Source organism: Glandiceps talaboti, chromosome 21 (assembly GCF_964340395.1).
Source record: "Glandiceps talaboti chromosome 21, keGlaTala1.1, whole genome shotgun sequence".
NCBI classification, from domain to species: domain Eukaryota; kingdom Metazoa; phylum Hemichordata; class Enteropneusta; family Spengelidae; genus Glandiceps; species Glandiceps talaboti.
The window spans coordinates 3,535,738-3,559,850 of record NC_135569.1 but is presented as its reverse complement, the minus strand read 5'-3'; the positions used below and the strand labels follow the sequence as shown (position 1 = coordinate 3,559,850).

The window sequence follows — 24,113 nt, the reverse complement described above, 5'->3', positions numbered from 1 at the left end:
AGAAAGTGTTGATACAGCAACCGGACCAAAACAACTGGGAATCGTCGCCATTTCTGCTGCGAAACAGTGAGTTTTCAAGGGTTTCACCGGAAAATTTGTATTAACTTAGCTTGGCATGTACTATAAGGATATTGTAACCGTTCTGATCGTTTGATGTCCGGTGTAAGGAAGAATATTCACTCGGTAACGGTGCACGATAGTCTAACTTGCTAGACGATCGAGCGGTGACTCCGGCTGTCGTACTCGCACGTACACGTTTGTTTCCATTTAACACACACGTTCCATTTAAAGACTGGGTGTATAACTGACTTGTGGATATATATCGTGGAAAACTAACTGATGACGACTTATACTTGAATGATCGAACTGGCTAGCGTTGTGTCGGAATATTTTGTAAACTGAGACGTATTTCGGAAGGTACGTCTGTATTAAGTTTACCCGGTAAAGTTCGTTGAATGACGCTACTGTGTTCAGGAACGCGCCAAAATTAAAACAGGATATTTGGCGATTTAACCTTGTATGCAATACATTGTGCATTTTATTTACATTTAGTCCACTAATACTATGAGTGGAAAGAGGGGACCACATGCTCTTGCCCAGAGCGGTAGTTCCGACGAAGATAACTCCGATCATGAACTAAGTCCAGATGCATGTCCCACGTCGCCGTGCAGCAGTACGTCGAGTGGACCTACATATGTACGGACTCCAGGATTTAAACATCACGGACATACATTTATTACAAGGACTAAACAACCAAAACATAAGAAAAAGAAGCAGTCATTTACAACAGAAAGTATCGTTACTAGTAAAAAGAAGACAACACTTGCATTATTGGGTGGAATACCTAAAACGAAACCTAAAAAGGGTAAGTTATACTTCTAGAAGTTTAAGAACGAGTTGTACAAGGGGTTGTATTTTTTAAACACTAACAATATAGTATATATAGGGGGTGATAACAGCATTTAGTGTGCATGTATAATATGTCACAATATCTGTGTGTGTGTGTGTGTGTGTGTGTGTGTGTGTGTGTGTGTGTGTGTGAGGGCAGATGTTACCTTGTGTGGGTGGGGAGTATGCAAATATCAAATTCAAGCCAAAAGCATTGTAGTCCATTAATAAATCACCTACAAAATATCGGACATAAGAAATCATGAGAAACATATAATAAATTATATTTTTGCTTTTTCAGTTTTTTGCTAAAACTTAAAGAGATCATATGAGTTTTTGATATTACATTTAAAATGATTGAAAATAACATGCAGCCAAAACAGCTGACCTCTACTTTCAATGGAAATAAAAAAATTGAAAATGGAATAGTTCACACTGAAACATTAAACGCCTATGGTACATTATATATAGACCATTATTCAATGTAATAGATTTACTAATAGAGTGGATTCACATTTATTGGTAGGGTTTCCAACTATATCCATGGCAACTGTATCCATGGCAACATATTCAAGTTATTAATCATATTGGTAGTAAGTGGATGGATAAATGCAAAGATGGCTAGGATGCCAATTATTTTAAAGATAGTAATAATAGAAATATTATATATGTTTGGTTGAAATATATTATGCATAATTATAATTCTGATTACATTGTCTATTGCATACTGTATTGTTCATGCCAGGCTTTGGTCATAAATCTGTCGCCATGGAAACAATATGTCTATTCTATATAATAATAAATATGAAATATTGTTTTTGCAACCATATGGAAATAAAGTATATTAGAAAAATGTCATATGAAATGTGAAAAGGAAATTTATATTTGCATAATAATTTATTCTAACTGAACTACATAACAGGGGTATTGAAAAACTCTTGTAAGTTGTAGATTCTGACCTAGCCCTTGACAATATATGAAAATTATATTAAATCACTCCAAATGAATATCAAAATAGTTTCTAATCAGATACCAGAGAAGAATTGAATTGATAACCAAACTAATGTTAGTCACTAGAGTTTTCATAAATCTATCATAAGCCCTCTTGTAAAACAAATCCGAGCTAAAACTAGGCATACATAGATTTGAAGTACTCTTAAGTTTATTAAATGAGTCGTTGACCCTTGAATAAAATAGAACTGTGATGAGATATGTACCATATATATATAGTATTTAACATTCTCGCAAACCAGAGCTGTTATTTCTTCCGCGACACTGTGAAATAACAGCGGTGTGTCTTGGACGGTGCCGTAAAAGAGTCTTTGGTTTACGATGCTGAGTATTGATAGATTTTTACTTCGATCTAGTCAGCTGTTGTATCATCTTATTAGTCCTACTTACATTTTTGTAGCCAACATACATATATGATATTTTAGTAAGTCAGCTGTTACATGGTTAGTATGTTGTAATCTACTTTTATACTTACACAAGTCAGCTGACCTTTTAAATTTTGTATTTTGTCTGTCAACAAGATGTGATTTAATATGTATGGTGATGAAGATTGCATGAAGTGTACATGACTACATGTTGACATCTCGCATTTAGTTAATAACACCTTCAAACAAACGACTAGACTTGAATCATTCCTATGGTCTGAATATAACACATGGATATAATAAACTGCAAACAAGTGAAATAAACAATTTCTTACATTTTGCAATTTGTCATGAATATTTTTTTTATAAAAACTGACACGTAGACAATATATTGATTGTTTCATCGAAATAAAGTTGAATATAACAATTAAATAATAAACCACAGATAAGTAAAATAAAATAAATTCTCACACTTTGATATCTGTAATGTTTAGGAATGTTAGTAGATGTTTTTATACAAATTTTTTTAGGACAAAACATTAAAACTCCACTAGCTGTAACTGAGTATTATTTTTTCGATGAGGCAATCAATTTTATATTCACTGAAAATTGTTAAAATACCAATAATTAGATGTTGTATATGTTAATTAGAGGTCTATTTTATCTAGAAGTTGTAGAGTAACAGCTAGGTTATATCGTGATTACATTGGGATGGTGATTTTGGGTGCAGACCCAATGATGGCATTTATTTGTACCATATTGTACAGTACACAAAATATATTTATCCATGGGTGATTCAATATACATAGTGTACGATATTAGGAGTAAGTCATCATGTCTAACAAAACGGTTTCAAAATATTTCCAGTTGCAACTAGTGCAACTTTAACAATTTCATCTAAATAAAGTTCTAGAACAATCTCCCCCCCCCCCTTCCCCTTTCAGTCAATATATGGCTATGATCTCATTGTTGACTACAGACTGTAGGTCATAGGTATGTATAGGGTATGGCAGGTCATAGATAGTCATATACATCCGGTTTCACATTTAATGAGAGATCGGCTATAACCCTGATGCTATTGTGTTTTGGCAAGACATCAAATTCATAGGTCTTGAGGCGGTGTACACCACCAGAACACAAGGCAAACTTAAACAAAGACATCCTTAAAGAAACAATCTGACAAACAAAGCACAACAAAAAAAGACCATTTTTGTCACGACTTGCGATAGTGGTTTAAGACATGGAGAGTTTAGAACAGTCTACTCAATTTAATTCAATCTTCTTGTAAAAGTCCACTCTGCGTGTGAAACTAGTCGAAGATTGAAGTCATTTCTTGTACAGAATTACTACTAATAAGATAAAAGACTGAAAAATATGACTTTATACCTTTAAATGAAGTTAACTCCCACAGTTTCCCATAATTTCCTGGTTATTTTTGTGGTAAATTTGACTGATTATTAAAGTGACTTTGTTTTACGCTATCTATGTAAGTTAAGACTTTAAAAAACAAAAAAACAACAACGAACAATAACTGATGATGTAGTCTGAAAAATTTGGTTGAATTAATTTCATTGTAATGGTGGTACATTATAAAGATTTCATTGTATTTGTGGCGGCTGTGATGGGACAAAGAAACGTTAGTCTGTTAGCCTTGAGATGGTCATCAGATGTCTTAGAATTCACGACAGCTATGTGTGTAAGGATTAATGACATTTTTTTTTAGATCTACATAGACTTACAGTCACTGACTGAAATGGTAGCTGAAGATCAGTTTCAATATTATAACAAGATATTCAAAAATTATATAAATATGCAAATTATGATATCATAATTGCTGTCATGAGCCACATGATATGCGGTACATATGATCTCTAAATAGATGTGAAATACTTTTATCATTATGTGACAATTCATATTTGATTTATACTTGGTTCAGATATCAGTCTAGCAATGTTACTCTTTGACACTCAAAAGCCAAGAATGTGAATGAACAGATATTAAAATGGAACTAAAGACAGGACTGATTTGCTTCTATGCCTAGGGGTAACTACAATATGCATTTCAACCCAACCTGCATTGTGCAACTTCTTAAAATAGTAGTGAAGCATTATGGGAAATAACTAAAATTATGGGCTTTAAACCTGTTGAAATAAAAATGGCCACACAATGCCGAATTGTGAGAACAAAAAGAAGCGCCTAACATTATTTATTTCCCATAATGCATTGGCACAATGTATAGCAGGCCTCTTCGAACCCAGGATTGTAGAGAGGTCACACAATGCAGGGTTGTAGAGAGGTCACGCAATGCAGGGTTGTAGAGAGGTCACACATTGCAGGATTGTAGAGAGGTCACACATTGCAGAGTTGTAGATAAGTCGCACAATGCAGGGTTGTAGAGAGGTCACACAATGCAGGGTTGTGGAGAGGTCACACAATGCAGGATTGTAGAGAGGTCACACAATGCAGGGTTGTGGAGAGGTCACACAATGCAGGGTTGTAGAGAGGTCACACAATGCAGGGTTGTAGAGAGGTCACACAATGCAGGGTTGTGGAGAGGTCACACAATGCAGGATTGTAGAGAGGTCACACAATGCAGGGTTGTAGAGAGGTCACACAGTGCAGGGTTGTAGAGAGATCACACAATGCAGACTAGTATGTTACTGAATAATTAAATAACATGAAATGTTATATCAGGCCATGGTCCTAAATTAATAATAATAATAATAATAGTAATAATAATAATAATTTATAGTATATTTAGAAATGAAACTCATTTCATCAGCCAACCTTAGGCAAAAAAAAAAAATTGTTTCTGGTCAGCGCAAGCATCACTTAAATACCCTGGCATCAGTCTTTTTTTTTGTGTGTGTTTGTCCAGACATGCAGTCTGCAGATCCAAGGGAGAAACACAAAAATAACCCTCCCTACGTCAGTGAAGACAACTGCAGAGCCAAACATGAACAAACAAATGACATCTGCCCAACTACACACTTGCTCTAAAGTACTAAATAAAAGAACAGTAACTGCCATAAATAGTAGACTGAGTGACAGGTTTGTTGAGAATAAAAAAAAATCGCATCATTGCACCAGTTTAGACAAAATGTCTCGACCAGAAACAATTTTTTTTTGCCTTAAAATAAAAATGTTTATTTGATGTAGATGGACTATATAAATCATGTCATTATCTCAAATACTTATATATATTAAAAATATGAATTTATTTATTATAAAATACGTAAAAACACAAATTAATTTATCAGCAATAAATGTGTTAAAAATGGCTTGAACAGTCTTTGACTAATTTTGAACCGCAACAGGCTTCTTAGAAGTTAGTATTCTGATTATGAAAAATGGAATTTGTAATAACGAACATGTACGAAGCAGAGTTGTATATCACTGAATGCAAGGTATAGATGAATTACAAGTAGAACCATAGATTATTATACCTGGGATTGAATTTAATAAATAAAAGGAAATAAAATGAAGAAATTTATTCATATTTATTTTATCAAAACACATTATTGATATCATGTCTATAAATTTGTATGATTACATTGGCTCTTTATATATATTATTAGAATCAGAAATATGGTTTCAATTATTTATTATGGATTCTATTCATAATATTACATTTTTAAGATTGGCGTCACATTTTATTTATACTGATTACAAAATGTAACCATTACTTGAATTAGATCAACATTTATAACTATTGTGGTGTATAAAATCTTCAATTTTGGACATTACCAGTATTTTCTGTTTTATAATATTGTTCATTATCATCACCAACAGAATATATTTATATTGTGTATGCGCATAGAATCCCAAGACCCAATACTGTTGTTTCCATGTTGCTAAGCAACCGTATTCCTGGTGGCCATATTGATTATAAATATAGATATTTAGGAGCAGTATGTTTCATTTCCAAAAACTAGAAAAGACATTATTTTGTCAAATTTGCATATACATGGTTCAAATTAATGCATTTAATGTGGTTGTTATGGTTTACTGATCCAATATGACAGACAATATTGTAAAAATTGCAGCTTTCTCACTCATTTATTTGTAAAAGTGTGTAATCTCTACAGACAGCCATGAACACCATGTTAGGTTCTGACCTGTATAAACTCATACTGATAATATCATGACATACGGATGTATGAAGGATATACAGTTTCCTGGTATTGATAGCATTAAACAGGACTTCAATATTGATAAAAGGTTGATAAACAAAGTTCTATATCACTGATATACAGAGTTCTATGCATAAATATAAATCTACACAATGGAGAATTCTAAATAAATAGAGTTCTATATCACAAATAAATAGAGTTCTATATCAGAGGTATTCTATTGTTTTTTTTCATTACATGACCCTAGGGTTATGTATCCTTGATATGTAACCATATCTAGGTTGATAACGTTTGAAAACACCGATACTTTAACTCAGTATATGCTAGCAATGTATATTATAAACCATTAATACTGTGAGTACATGGAGACTGTAGAAAAAATGTCAACCAGAAGTGTGTGGTACAACTGTTGACATCAGATCATGGATGAATGGAACCTGTTACAAACAGGGAAAGTAAACAAATGAATTAGATTAATAACACTTGGCACAATATATTGGAAGTACAGAGACTTGTATTACATTCCATTATTTGATAAACACAGTTTTATGGCCACTTTACATAATAGTTCAAGTTCACAAACAAATTTGAATTTCCCCTGACATTTTATATACACATAAAGAGGCCATAAAACTGTCCTTATCTCTGTACTTCCAACATGCTGTGCCAATTGTTATTAATCCAATTCAATTGTTTACTTTCCCTGTTTGTAACAGGTTCTATTTGTCCACGGTCTGATGTTGGCAGTTGTATCATACATTCTAAACACATATTTCTATGGATTGCATACATATCCTACAGTAAAATTTGCAGTGTGTATATATATGAATAACTACTGTGTATGTATGTCTATATCAATTTATATCACACAGCATGTAGACTATACAACATCTCAATAGAATAATTTCATGATGAAAAAAACCTTCAAATACACAATACACTCTTAATGAATTTGATTTTAATTCAATTAACAAATTCATTCAATCAACTGGTTGGTTGGCATATATTGTGTACATATTAAGGGCAATATATTATAGGTAGCATGTTAGCTGTGAGACTTTGTAATCTGACTGGACATAGCAGATCAACAGATATTCTGGTGAACTTAACATTGTTAATCCAGATAGCCAAGTGTCTGGGGCTGGTAGTGGGTAACATTTACCAGGTAATACCAAGGTAATATATATTACTAAGATTATAGCCACCACAATTATAATACAGCATCTATATAACTTTAATACAGGGTATTCAAATTTGTTTGTAAATTTTACAAATTTTCCCCCTCTGTCAGCGTTACCAAGGTTTGCAAACTTTTAACACTGGATATAGTTCATGCCAGTATCCAATACAGAGTATTATTGTAACATGTGTCAGTGTTTTTGCTAAGGCTTGGTAACCGTGGTAACCATGGTACCTGAAAGAGGTACTATAAAAGTAGCATTATTCCTCATATGAATGTAACATCACTTTTATTTGGGAACAAGGTGAAATGACTGATAGATTTTATGGACTTAATACCACAAAGATTCTGTGTAAAGTGCAAAAAAAACAATAAAACTAACGTGATAAACTTAATGGTAAACAATATTATCAATGTAAAGTTAGATTTATTAAATTTAGAAAATAAATAAACTTTAAACTTTATCTTAAAAAACAGAAATTAATGTGATATATTATGTTTCCTTCATTTGTTTTGGTAGCTTTATATATTTTGACTTTGTTGGTTTGGATATGTATTGCATTTGTTACATACAATAATTCATTATTCACATCAAATAAAATATACTATACCATACTATTATTTATACATATCAATAATTAATTGATTACATTAATTATTCATATTAATTATTCAAAATTCCAGTCTTACATGTCTTGATTGTTGATATACATTTGTAAAAAAATATTTTCTTTTTGAGTCCCTTGTTGAAGGATAAATCTAACTTTACGGTGTAAAATATTTCAATCGTATTTTTGCGTAAACAGGAATCGGAATAACAAGAGACTTTATAATGACTTACACATGTTGCTTCGTTTTCACCTGACCTTGCTATAAATTATGCATAATGGTAAACTGTCTTGGCCACAGAAACTAAACTATGCTACTCCCAGTTACCATGGTTACGACTGACTTAAAATTGGTTTAATCGTGATTAACGACAGTCCCATACTGTAGAGTAATGTGAACAAGAGAGAGAAGTACTTGTGCTAGAGATTCAAAATAAATTATATTAAACGAGTTTCATTGATATTTCATATATATGGCGTAAAGTGAGAGAATCGAGTATAGATTTTCTGTTCTCCTCACTTTCTGACGTTAGAAGAATTATTTCTCTCTAAAAATCAATAAAACATTCATAAATTATATTTAGTAAAATCATTAAGTTTGAACTTTTGTTGTATAGACTTGTTTCTACACCAAGTATTGAATAGCATAACATAGTATTTCGTTGAAAGGTCAGAGGTCATATAACAGCTGCTAGTAGATTATCATCACAATGTAACTATGTTATGTATGTTGTATGCAAATGAGTTTCCAATAGCGCTGAGAATGAAAGCCTTACACTGCTCCTAAAAATAATCCATGGGCTTTGTTGGGGAATATGAAACTGTATTTAGTTCCTGTAAGATTTATAGAGGGTAAAATTCCTTCTGGCATTTAGAGTAGACATCGGTAGTACGCACTGCAATAACCATTGTTCATGGTTTCCATAGCAATGTAGTAAACAGTGTATAAATGCTGCAGGCTATACAGTAGTAATACAGTATGATTAGTGGTTACACAGTAATGGATAGAACTAGATGGATTGGGTTGGCGGCTGATTACATTGATGGGAAAGGGTGGGGGTTCTGTTATTAATTTTTGTTGCCGGTGTTTTGGGGTGAATTTTTTTTCTGTCTGATTTCAACAAAAAAAACCTCTAATGAAAAGGTCGGGTTAAGTTATTGTGTACACAAATGACATCATTGGTATTATATATATAGTGACTCATACCCTACAGAGTGTAATATTGGTACCACCCAGTATACACTGACAATTCTATTGATCTATTCAGCCATAACGGCATTGCTACTCAGAGTTTTAACTCTGTGAATGGAAAGTAGTATTTAACTTTGTGTTATCATTTGTTGTTATTCTAAGTTTGTATGGTTGCTTTCTGGTTATTGTGTGGGAATGGAATGTGATGTGACAGGCAGTCCAGTGTGTTTTTTTTTAACCCTGGCTGGTACCAGAGAATGGAAAGAATATATTGTCAGATTTGCAGTATTTATAGTAAATAAACACACACACGTATGCACACACACACACACACACACACACACACAAATACACACACGCATACACACATATACATACACACATACATAGTGCACACATACATACATACATACATACACACATGCAGGCGCACACATACACACGCATATACACGTACACTCACAGATACAGAAAGACACAAACACACACACACACCTATACACACACCTACACTCACACAGACACACAGACACACACACACACACACACACACACAAACAAACAAACATAAAAGATGTATATAAAGAAGACATTCTGTTTTAAAACAAGCTATGAAGAGTACAGTATGTCTTAATTTTACTAGCACTGTAGCAGCTGTAGTAATCTCCATTGTGAATTAGTATATACTTGTAATTTTAGTGCGAAATAAATACTAAACTAAATGCAGTACGAAAGAAGACATATTTTTGTGATCTTAATCAATTCCAGGGACTGTGATGTCTACAACTGTTGCACCCTTAACAAAAAAAAAAATTATATATATATCCTGTACAGACAGTAGACATTTATTCAAATAAAAATTTGCGGAAGCAAATCCCAAATGTTTGCATTGTCTCAGAGTTGAAATTCTCAAGACTCGGTTTCAAGTTTGTTTTGGTTGCTGGTCATACTATAGTTGGACTGATCCTGTTTTGTTTATCAAACTGAAATTTTCATTAGAAACTATGAACCCGGAGTCCATGAACATTTATTCTTGCAGAGAATATATTGTCAATCTGTCTACTTATTTCAGTCTGTGTTATCATACCAAATACACATTAAATTGACAATCAAATCTTGTTGGCAGGATCTAGAGATAAAACTGTCATGGCTGGTGATGTAAACCCGGAGGTACATAGCTAGGTTGATAAACAAAGACTGCGGACGTCCGTAGCTAAGTTGACAAACAAAGACCGATGTACGTAGTTATGTTGATAAACAAAGACAAACGTATCTAGGAAGTAAAAGGTACGAATGTAGTATATTTAAATACCTGTAAAGATTTTAATCTCTTTGTTTATATGTGGACCTATTAACAGTGACACACATAGCTTTGTCATTGTTTTGACAAGACCCCCACCTCCTCCCACACATACACACATATTGTTTTATGAGGGAACGCCCCCCCCCCCCCCCCCCCCCCCTCAAAAAAATATAAATATAAATACATTTTAGGATTAAGATGAACAAATTAGTTCATTTATATTTAGTGAATTAATAATTTCATCACAAGTCAGTGCACCCTCCTCACAACCACCTGTTGACAGTTCAAATTACAATACATGTACTTTATTTCTGGCATTATATATAAATACTTTCTTCAAAGGCAACATAGATATCTAATACCCTAGAATAGTAAAATACAGTCATGTGGAGATATTTGGTTCTCATCTTTCCCTTACGCCATTATCAGTCTTGTACTTTGATGAATTATCAGCCAGAAAGACGTTGAAAATTCTTATTGGGTTTTCAAATTTTCCTCCTGTGAGATGACATCGATTGTGTCACCAAATGATTATAACTAACTCACAGGGTTGAGCTGTACTACAACATAACCCATCTCAGTAGACATACTCAGCCAATCACTAAGGGATAGATTTCCTGTTGTCAGATGACATCGATTGTGTCACCAAATGATTAGAAAACTAACTCACAGGGTTGAGCTGTACGACATAACCCATCTCAGTAGACATACTCAGCCAATCACTAAGGGATAGATTTCATGATGGTGTTAAATGTCGCTGCGGGAAATTGTAATCTAATTTTCTATTTCAATAGGCTGCTCTTACAGTGAAATGTAAAACGTACAAGGAAATATGAGAACCAAATATCCCCACATGACTTGATTCTAGACTAGTTAGTATACATGTATAGATTTGATTCTAAACTAGTTAGTATACATGTATAGATTTGAGTGAAGAGGAAAAATAAAAAAGATTTGTAAAATTATGAATAGAATTTTATCAAATGGTCAGCCCAAAATTGTTTCTAGATTGCCATGTTTTTTTTTCAGAACTAGCTGAAGACTGTAAAATCACAAATTTTCTTGTGGCAAAACTATTTAGGTTTGTAATCTATCTTATCCATGTTGTATTATTTTAGATTTTCCTTAAGTCTATTTCATTTCTATTCATGGATTGGAAAAAATCTTTCAGCTGTTAGCATATAACAGGTATATATACTTAGAGAAGGTGCAGTCATATGGGGCTTTGTACTTCCTTAGCAACCTACAATTAGTTGACCCCAGTGTTGCTATGCAAGGTCAACCTTGACAACAATTGAAGCAGTACCACAATGACCTCCAGTGTTACAGTCCACAACCCAGGTCATGTATGCTATTGTCAGAACTCACAATGAGTCGCCACTCAAGGTCCCCCTAACATAGTGACACTACATTCATCTTTCAGTACAGATAGATACCCCCCATTTATCCAAGGTCCCCTAGGACATTGAACTATATATATATCCCTTCATCTTTTAATATTGAGATAGATCCCCCCCATCGAAGCCCCCCCCCCCCAGCATAGTGAACCACACACTACAGAGAAATATACCAACCAAGGTTGAATACCTTTACTCTTATACACATAGCCTAGCTATCTCTAGTCTAGTCTAGTTCTTATACAACTCATTATGATTACTACCGTACCATAATCTCTACTTTAATATAGAGAAAGTCCTTATTCTAGCACAGAAATCTGTGCTACCCCTGCTGGTCAAAGTGGAAAACATTAATGCATGTCAGTAGTAATCCATCACAAATTGACAGGCAGTACAATTGGTTTATAGTTCCTTTAGACAATTGCTCATTAACGGAATTCCACCTCTCCAGTCTGGAACTAAAATCGTGTTGGGACACGATAACGCCATCACGTTTATAATGCAGTTTGAGGGTAGCGTAATCCAATATTGTGGCATTCATACTCTTAATCTATTGTACATGGAGTTTTTAACACAAGTTGGCACGTTCAGTACATCATAGTCATCATACATGTCATGAGAACTTCTCTATTCAAATATCAGACACAAGGACGTCCAATTATAGAAGCCACTATTAAATCATCCTACAGAAAATCTCAAGGAAAACTATTTGAAAATGAAAACAATGTGTACAAAGTACACTGTGTGAAGTCACTATCATATTCCATTCACTATAATGTCCCTAGGTGGTCATACACAGAAGATGTGGACTGAATGAAAGATTGCATATACATTTGTATATACATAATGGTTGCCTGTATAGTATGACAATCATTCCTAAATTAATAGACCCAGAGGTCATTGTTTGGTTACCATGGTTACTGCAAGTTAATAAAAGATATACTGGAGGTTGTTAAGCATGAATTTATAATGCTTCAATTTTCTCTTTGAGTTTATCCCCATTGCCTCATATATGATATGATACTTAGGCTTCAAAATAAACCTACCACAACAATAACTCAATCATAAATATCACATATCAGAAATGTATATGATTTCATAGAAATTATTGTAGCATTGAATATCTAACATGTTACATATTTATTTATTTATTTAGTACACTTAACAATTTCCACGGGAATTACGAAAAGGTAAATTACAAAAAGAAGACCTCACTGCTATATAATATAGGGTATACAGGGTATATCAGTGACAATGTATCCAGTTAATATGGCGTACTTGCTACATTCTGTATGTATTATAGTTACAAAGTATCCAGCTAATATGACATGCTTGCTACATTGAGTATGTATTATACTATAGTTACAATGTATCCAGCTAATATGGCGTACTTGCTACATTCTGTATATATTAGTTACAATGTATCCAGCTAATATGGCATAGTTGCTACATTGAGTATGTATTAGTGACAATGTATCCAGCTAATATGGCATACTTTGTACCTTTCCATATCTATTTGTTACAATGTATCTAGCTAATATGGAATACTTGCTACATTCTGTATGTGCTAGGCTACAATGTATCAAATATAGTATCACATACATGTTATTTGCATATTGCAACAAATAATATATATGCAGATTGGTTTATTACATTGTATCAATTTCCTGCTTACAATTGATAAATAGACTTGTGATGACCTATGTTGTTATGGCAACTACAGCAGCCATTTTGAACAGACTCTTGTAGAAACAGCAATAAATAAATCCAATCTGAGCCTACGACTATATACAATATTTATAGAAACATTTAGTTTTCATTTTTAAAAAAACTAACTTTGTCTTTACGTTGACTTGCAGAGTTAAACGGAAAATATATTAATGATCAAATATTATCTTTGAAGATTCAGATACAAGTATAACAGTTTTGGGACATCGACTTTGGTGATACAGGATATAAGGCTATCTGTATATTAATAAAAATAATAACATTTATTCATCGTTTTGATAAAGAGGGCCATAACAATAGATACATTACTGTACATACATGGCAATAGGGATAAGAAAATAACAAAGTTGTACCTAGTATTCTGTCTGACATATTAATTTATACAGAGATAAAAATGTAAAGATATTGTCTATAAGTGTTATACCATCAGATATTAAATGTGTGAAGATCTGGTACAGATAAACGATAACTGTTGTAAAACTGACATGGTTTAGAAACAGATATAGATATACTGTGTAAGCAAGAAACACACATATATATTCTTGCATACTCAGTGTACACATGATTTTGTAAGCAATGCAGGAATTTGTTTAATAATATGTTTGTTCGATGACATATACTAACATAAGTATTGCAAAGAAATCAATCAAATGTATTATATAGTGAACAGAGATTCATATCATTAAGATGTTATTTATCCTGACAATTTAAAGTTTAGTTATATACCTGTGGTTTAATTTCTAACATTCTCCATTTATTTTATTTTAAAAAAAATTAAGAGTGAGTTTTCCTTGTTTATTGGCCTGAAAACAGTGAATGTATTGTTTGCCATTTTACATGATTTTATATCAGTCATATACGAGGATGCAATGCATCAATATTTTAATTATTAAATTAATGCAATGTAAAGGTGTTCTCAGAAGCATAGACCCTACACGTGTAGGATGTAGGGTCTATGTTAGAAGGTAGTAAGTTGATAGGAGGGAGGGAAGGGAGGAGAGAGGGAGAGTGAGGGAGGGAGAGAGTGTATGTGTATGTGTGTGTGATGGAGGGAGGCAAAGGAGTGTGTGTGTGTGTGTGTGAGGGGAAAGGAGAGATTTTTGAATTACTGAGTTTAGAGGATACAGTACATCATTATTATAATTATCATCAATACAATGTACAAGTGTCATCGTAAGAAGTTTGAGGTGAGCACTGAGAGAGAGAGAGAGAGAGAGAGAGAGAGAGAGAGAGAGAGAGAGAGAGAGAGGGAGGGAGGGAGGGAGGGAGGGAGGGAGGGAGGGAGGGAGGGAGGGAGGGAGGGAGGGAGGGAGGGAGGGAGGGAGAGAGAGAGAGAGAGAGAGAGAGAGAGAGAGAGAGAGAGAGAGAGAGAGAGAGAGAGAGAGGGGGGGGGAGAAAGAGAAAGAGAGAGAGGGGGAGAAAGAGAGAGAGAGGGGGAGAATGAGAGAGAGAGAGAGAGAGAGAGAGAGAGAGAGAGAGAGAGAGAGAGAGAGAGAGAGAGAGGGAAGAGGAATGCAGTGACATCTATTGCACTGTATGTGTGTATATGTGATAGGAATTTCTTTGATGAACTTCTGTTCTGAATACTGGTTGTGGTCATCTAAATACATCACTATAATAGTACATTACATATATTGTATATAATGGGTTCCAGGTGTAACACATCTAATGCTATCATCAATGATGTACTTCTACGATATCACCAAAGGATAAAGTACTGTTGTAGCTTAATTGTTGCCTGGCAACAAACAGGTCAGTTGTGATGGTTACCATGGCAAAGGAAGTTTAATACAAAACAATAAGGCAGATGAAATACGGAGTAAACAGAGATATATCTCCTACACGATATTATACTGACCTACTTTCTAATGATATTTTGGATTTTATGTTTTTTACAGAACCGTTACCAATGAAATTACGTGCACTACCACAGTCTTTCTGGCAACAACCAAATGCAGTTAATACAGCGTCTCCAGCTAATATGTATCCAGTTTTACCACCACTGTTTAAACAGGATGAATTTACAGGTAAACAATCAATGACCTAGTTAAGGTGGACTGTACCACAGGCACTTGAATCAATCTGTATGATTTGGGGGGAAAATGTATATGAATAAGAGATATTTTCCTCCCAAATCATACAGATTGATTCAAGTGCCTGTGGACTGTACCTGTGGAGGATTTGAAAAGCCTTAGGTACAAGTATTTTCTGGCTGAATGAAACAAAATATTAATTGAGGAGTGGTTATACATGTATCTATATATGCATAATTTAGAGAAAAAATAGTAGTAATTTAGAACATTTTGACTCCTATTTCAAGCACCATACACCCAATGATATAGACATGCTGTCGTGATATAGAATGGCCAGGGTATATTTTGTTTGAACAAGTTCATTTTGCTCTTTACATAAATGTATAACTAACATTACCATATATAAATTTGACTGGTAGTTTGATGATATTCTGTTAACAGGGTCAAAACCAGCTCAAAACTAGTCAGAATTTCTGAATTTAGCAACTATGATCTACTTTCCATATTTTATACATAGATGTACTGTACATCCAAAATTTTCAGCGATGGTCAGTCATTTTTCAATGCATTTTACAAACCTTAACATGAGGAAGGTCTTGCAGATTGTGTCAAAAAGTGACTACCATCTTTACATTACTTGACACTTTCTATTCAGTAAAATAATCTCTGATGATAAAAAAATTCTTGTCTTAACAGAAGTCAGACCAGTAACTCCACCTGATGACTCCAAAGATGACGACAGAGATGAAAAAGACAGAGAAAAAGAAAAGGAAAAAGAGAAAGAGAAGGAGAAAGAAAAAGAAAAAGAAAAAGAGAAAGAAAAGGAGAAGGAAAGAGAAAAAGAGAAAGAGAGGGAGAAAGAGAAGGAAAGGGAAAAAGAGAAAGAAAAGGAGAAGGAAAGAGAAAAAGAGAAAGAGAGGGAGAAAGAGAAGGAAAAGGAAAGGGAAAGAGAGAAGGAAAAAGAAAAGGAAAGTAAAGCAAACGTTAAAAGACCACAATATCACCCAAGACCTCCAGCTTCAAGGATAATTACAGCCTCCACGGCTGAAACTGATTTACTAGTTACATTGTTTGATGGAATTGAAAACGACAAGAAAAAAATTATCAAGAGGGGAAGGTAAGGACAATTCTAAGTATGTTTATCTAGTGCAATGTTCAATAGCCTGTTTACATTTTGATCTGTGATGTTATGTCTCTGTCTCACTAACCACTGTAATGCTATCAATGGTAACTGATTGATGTAGTTTGAAAATTATATGCTCAAATTAGTTTGAAAAATGCACTCAAACTGATTGGTCACAATGTGGAGTGATAACGTATGTCAGCCTAAATTAACCATATTCAAATGAAGTCATTATGTAAATGAACACTAAAACTGATTGGTCACAATGTGGAGTGATAATGTACATCAGCCTAATTGACTTCGAATATAGCAAATATGTAAATATGCCCTTGTTGAGATGAGCAGAAGGGCAACACAATATACATATAGCGAATATTATGTAAATATATGCAAACAGGCATACTGCCATAGGGGCGTAGCAAAATTAAACCGTTGCTGTTGACAACGAAGCAAAATCACAGATCACGGTATACAAATCTAAACTATGCTCTACTGTGAACAATGATTTATATTTTAATAATAAAAGAGAAAAGCGTACTATAAAACCATGACCAATATGCCGATAGAAATAATATTAAATGGAAATATAAATCATAACAATAAAAATGATGGAAATAATTTATCATTTTCTACTTATTATAGAACCATGGACAATATTGACTAGAAATAATTTGTTATTACATATTGAAAGAATATATCATTTGTAGAACCATGGTCAATGTTAGGATTGAAAGGAATATATGCATTATTAATAAGACAATAAGATTTATTATCAAAATTATTTATTACACTTTACTGAAAGAAAAATATGATTTATATGACTATAGTTAATTATAACTATATCATGGTTTGGGTAATCTAATCTGGTTAGCTAATCTTGACTTAATATCTCAGTTCTGTGATGAAAGCTCGGACATCAATGATAGTACATGTATTACATTATCTACTGCCCCCAGACTTATAAACTCAGTTCTCTAAATATTGTCATCTCTCTTCCTCTCTAATGTGTTGTTAGGAGTTCAAGTGGTTACCTCATGTGCCTCTTACCACTGCAGTCTGTGTTCAAACCCACCAAGTGTGGTCGAATTGGTTTGATTAAAGATGTAAGAAGGATGCATGCACTGTTTGACCCAACAAAACAGTGCAGGTTTTCCTGCATAATCTGGTTTCATCTTGCTTGGGTACTAGAGCACTACACAAGTGGCAACCCATAGTTCAATTGATCAATATTATATCTAAAAAGTTAAACTCAACTGCAGTTCTAATGGTTCATTATCTCTCTCTCTATGTAGGCCTAAAAGAGTGCATGGAACAGAAAGTAAAGGTCCAATCCAAGGAGATGATCCATACATGATGGATAATATAGCAGAAGGACTTCTACCAATGTTATCACTTGAAAACTGTAAACACGGCTCAGTTGCAACACATCAACTTTCTATGGTAGCCGTTAGAGAAGGTGATAAAAGTATCACTTTGCCATCGCTCAGTGTTGAACAAAACTACACACATATGTTGTCAGAACTTGTGAAAGCGCTCTGAGCATAATAACAACACAATGATAAAACATGCAAGACAGAATATCATTGGATGTCAATGTCACAGAGAGACTTGCCAGGTCAGAGGTCAATGTGAGACTGCATCTAAATATCCTCGGTTAATGGTCAACATTACCAGGTCAAAGTCAAAGTCAGACATCTCAACTTTACCAGGTCAAAGGTCAACATTACCGGATCACAGGTCACCACATCAGAGGTTAAAGTTGAATGACATCTTGTGCATCTCATCAGGTTGCAGCCACTGCTACTGCAACACACTCAACAAGTACTATACATAATCTGTTGTTGATACAGTAAATGTCGCCCTCAAGTCATGAAAATTGCCTTTTGTTTTTGTGTAACTGAATGATTATAAGATTTTGCTTCCGTCCTTGTAAGTGTTCATACACATTATTTGTATATTGTCTCACAAATGAAGCATCTGAGTTGTTATGGCAGCTAAGGGTTTCACAACAGTTAGGTTATCCTGTATGTAACTATATCATGAATAAAACTATTCATCAACTTAGTTGCAATTATACATTTACAAGTTTCTTTGCTCAGATTATGTTGAAATTAACATATCAAATTATCATTTTGTGATACTATGTCACATCATGATACTATGTATCAATTTGTGATACTATGTGTCACATCGTGATACTATGTGTCACATCGCGATACTGTGTCACATTGTGATACTATGTATCAATTTGTATATGTCACCTTGCTATACTGTGTATCAATTTGTGGTTAGTGTCACATTGTGACACAATATACCAATTTTTAATACCATGTTTCGCTTTGTAATACTATGTACCAATTTGTGCTACAGTGTGTTACTTTGTAATACTATGTGTCACCTTGCTATACTGTGTATCAATTTATGGTTACAGTGTCACTTTGTTACACTATATAACAATCTTTAATACCATGTTTCGCTTTGTGATACTATATGTAACACCGATAGCAAAAATTGTGATACTTTGCAACATTGTATCATTTTTGACATCCTGTATCACATTGACACACTAGAAATCCTTGAGATTGCTATCAACGTATTGATACGACAAGTAAATTTCCTCTAAGTGACTTACGTGTGCTTTGAACATGTCCCAGCCGTCCATAAACTTAAAATCTTTCAGAGACCATATAGCAAATACTGGTAATGAAACTGTAAAAGACATTTTGCATGCCAGTGGATTTCAAAGTCCAAAGTTTTCAAATACATTTTATCGGTGCATATCTATTTATTCGAGAGCATGATATGAAATTGGATGCCAGAATAAAACCATCCCTCCATTGTGAAATGTTTAGTGTATAAACTTTTATTGACGTACTTAGACTATTGGCAGTGATTGTGTTGTTACATAGAACAATACTGATTGTCATTTGGAACTTGTTACTACTGTTAAATTCCTACTAAAAGTACATGTTTGTACGGGAATTGATGGAGAGGATATGTGGGTATAGTGTAACATATGTTATGTTGTTCCGTCCTCAACGAACTGGATTAGTCAAGGGGTACCACACAGACTAATTTGGGTATTAAGTTATCATTTCTTACAACTTACAACTTTCTCGCAACTAAACAAAAGCACTGGGCACTTGCCATTGTGAGGGCGCTAATGTGAGTAAATACAGTAATTCAAAAATCTGGTAAAACAAAAAAATTATCAGTAACTCTGAAAGTTGGTTGGCATTGTCTTATTGAAATAGATGCTCCTTTAATTGGGAATTTGACAGTGGAATTTAGGATAGCATTGACAAGGTAGTACGTCTTTGTTTTATTTGCTGTGTATTGAAATGTAATATATATAAATGATATCAAATGTAGATGGAAAATAAGTAAATTTCATTTTTTGTATATTCCTGATTTTAAAGTTATTCCGTGAATCATGGAAGTGCTGTGTTAATAGGTCGTCAGGGCTTATTGGTGCCAAACACACATATAATATAATATTGTATTTCTGATAAATCCTGATGTCATGACAACTGTGTTATGTGCCATATATCATTTCATCAGCTGACATCTGAATTTGTGTATAAATTTTCTGTTTATTTTGTTGGTCTATTAACTGTAATTTGTGCTACTAGCTTCAGTGCCAGTATTGCCTAGCCTGAAAGATCCTAGGCGTTCCTTCCGCTTACATTATTCACTCTCTCTCTGTCTGTCTGGGTAGTGAGTTGTTACTTAAGCGGACCAACGGTTGGACCTTTCACACTAAGTATTGCCATAAACCAAACTGACATAATTTATTACTTGCAATTAGTGTACAGCTATGTCCAGTCAGAATTCAATATTTTAATACTGCTAGTTGACAGAATACATAAATAAGGAAAATAAGTTATTATTTTGTGAGCATGATAAAGATATAAATTTGCTACAACTTAACCAACACAAGTGTATATACTAGAATTTACTATAAAATAACTGACACAATGTATTTAGTATTTGCTACAAGGTTACCAAAAAACTGTATATATTGTAATTTGCTACAACTTACAAGTTTACTGACACAGTGTATCTGATTCAATAGTTTGCTGCAATGTTACCAACACTTTGCTATAAGTTTTATAGTTGGGTCAATGAACTTTTTCCAATAATGACAAAGTACATACAAGTTTGTGTTTGTTTACATCATTCACAATATCTATTTGTACTTAATTTATTTCTGTACAGTACTTTTTTTTACTGTTTTCTTGTTTGTTTGTTTGTTGTGCAATTCTCTCTGTCCTCTTCATCTATTCTTTGTGTATTTTGACTATAGGAAGAATGTGCCTCAGGGACCAGTTTATTTGAAAATCAAAGCACAACTCACTCAAAGTGTTGCCATGTGAACATTTATTCCTGGTCCTTTTGTAGACTGTAAGATAAGTCGTGTCATTCCGCCCTCACTGGCCTCCTCTCTCACAGATGTGAGAGGGCTTGACCAATGTGTGAGGGCGTCCGGTCAAGGCGTACCTTACAGACTAGTTCGAGAGAAATTTGTTTGGTGACCATATTGTTTTGAAGGAAAAAGTCAGTGGGTCGGCAACCAAAGATGTTATGACAGTAGTAATTGAGGTTTCTGTTTACTGAGATAGACAAAAAATAAAACTAGTGTTCAATGTGGTAGATTACACAAGTGGTTCATAGTGGTACCTTTGTGTGGATATAATCACCCTGTAATCAAGGTAATGTAGACAGTGGAAGTCCCCAAAATGTACAAAGCAAGATGATGCAAGTCATCAGAAATGACATCCTAAGATTATGTATAATTAAACCAGAATCAATTCAATGGCTTGTAAGTTGTATCAACTTGTTGCAACAATAGTTTTAGTTTATGTCTATCTTAGTAAACCGAAACGTTGATTACTGCTGATGTTGTAATGTGTTTGGTGGCTTTTTGAATTGAAGTTTAACATGGAAACATCTTCAGTCATTTGGTTCTCATTTAAAAAGTGACACTTTCATGATTTGAATAGAAACTGAGTTGGAGTTTTCTTGAATGAAAATCTAAGACTCATTTTTGAGGCACAGACTTTTTTAATGTTACGTACTACTTTATCTTGGTGAATGTATAACACTTTATGTATGGAACAATTTATACATTATTACCGCGAGTTTTAGTGAGAATCTAATTATTTATTTTGAATGGCCCCCCAGAGGTCAATCTGAAAACCTTCATCTTGTAAAGTGACTTTATGATTTATGGCTTAAATTTCAATGTGTAAATGTTGTACAAAGAATGATTTCAACCAGACTAGATTCTTGATGCACTTGAAATCTTTATTTTTATACATTATATCTGTTCCTCAGTGTCGAGTGCTTTGTATTATATAGACTGCAAGATACGTCGTGACACTGCCCTCACTACACTCCTCTCTCACATGAGAGGGGTTGACTGATGTGTGAGGGCGCCCTTTCACGGTGTACCTTACAGGCTATTTGTATTTGGTGTGATAGTTTGGCGTCATACTTCACGGGGTCAACATGACAGTAAACATGAGGTCAGATTAAAATGATTTTTACAGATGTCAACAAATATTTAAAAATGTGGGAATGGAAAGCAAGTTATAAAAATTGATATGAGGCTTCGATTTACTGGCATTATCCCGAGATATTTTTGAAAGATGGACTAATATAGAATTGACATTTCTTCCACATTAATCAGAGAAAAGTTTAAAAACTATACATGGTGCCGAAATGTTTTCTCCATATTAAAGAAGAAATCTACAGCTACGTGTTCTGTAACCATAGTAACAAAATAGATATCTGAATGAACAGCTGTAAGTATTTAACCTTTGACCTCACCTACTCCTATGTTTAGGAATCAAGAAAACAAAATTGCAATAAATCTGGAAAAAGTTGGAATAAATTAACTGAAAAATGTGTATCAGAGTGTGACAAAGAAACTCAGAAGTATATGTCTGTGATTATGTCATTTCAAAAGTATGCACCTGTGTCAGATCCAAAGATTTACATATGTGTACACCCATAACAGGTGGACTGATTTGCATATAAAAATGTATGCACCTGTATCAGATCCAAAGATATGCATGAAGTGTGTACACTTATAACACACTGATTTGCACATGAAATATGTACACCTGTGAAAGGTACACTGATTTGCATACTGCATGTAACAGCATAACATATTTGCATATGTGTATACCTGTAATATGTCAACTGATTTGCATATAAACCTGTGTACACCTGTAACAGGTAAATATCATTTATCTACTTGTAGTTTTTTTTTGTATACATGATGGACTTTTACTTCTTTTCTTTACTCTTATGTCAAGATAGAAGATTTAATTCTAAACAAGAAAATTTATCAATTGCAAATAAAATTTTCAAGACTGTGATGATGTTTCTTGTTTTCTTTATTGACTGAGTTGCTTATAGAATGGCGCATAAGCTCAGGAAGTTGAAATTCCTTCTTGTAGGTCATCACCCCCCCCCCCCCCCCACCCATCTAAGCCAATCATCCTCTAGTCAATTGGTTAGGTAATTGCCAAAGAGATGTAAGCTGTGGTTGCAGTGGTAGAAACTACAATTCCCCACCACCTTATCCTTCCACCTTTCACCAGAGGTCAGCATGCAGTCAGGTGGGTGAAATGGAATTGGCTATACATATAGTACACCAGTTAATTCAAAAGAATAAGCGATTTCTACCGTTGGTGGCGCACTTTCTAAAAATGTCCCTGTGTACTTTCAAAGGACCCGACACCAAAGACAATACAATGTCTTATATTATAATCATCTTGCTTGTTTACAATTAAGGTCTGTTGTAGTTTATTATTATCACTACTACCAAAATACTCAAGATTACTCCTATGTGTGTAAACAATAAGAGAACCCCATCACATATGGGTGAATTTACAGCAAACTTACATAGGGTAGGGAGCCATAGGGGCTAGCTTTTAAAGACCCCTTACTGTTCTGAGGTAGTTATCAATACAAGCCTTAAAATGATTACTTAATAGAGTAGCATCAATTCTTTCTGGTAAACTGTTCCAAATGTCAACGACATTTTCACTGAAAAAATAGTCACATATATCCAATCTAGATCTGTTCTTAAAATTAAAACACCATGAACACTTGCAGAATACTCAAAGTATACCACGTCCA

General features: G+C 33.9%; 1 protein-coding gene across 1 annotated transcript; it reads left to right on the top strand.

The window, feature by feature from the left end:
* LOC144451107 (uncharacterized) lies at positions 1-23,271 on the top strand. Its single transcript, XM_078141880.1, has 4 exons — positions 1-865; positions 15,704-15,832; positions 16,535-16,955; positions 18,254-23,271. The coding sequence occupies exons 1-4, from the start codon at positions 565-567 to the stop codon at positions 18,498-18,500; spliced, it is 1,098 nt and encodes a 365-aa protein (XP_077998006.1). The 5' UTR covers positions 1-564; the 3' UTR covers positions 18,501-23,271.
* Positions 23,272-24,113: the final 842 nt, after the last annotated feature.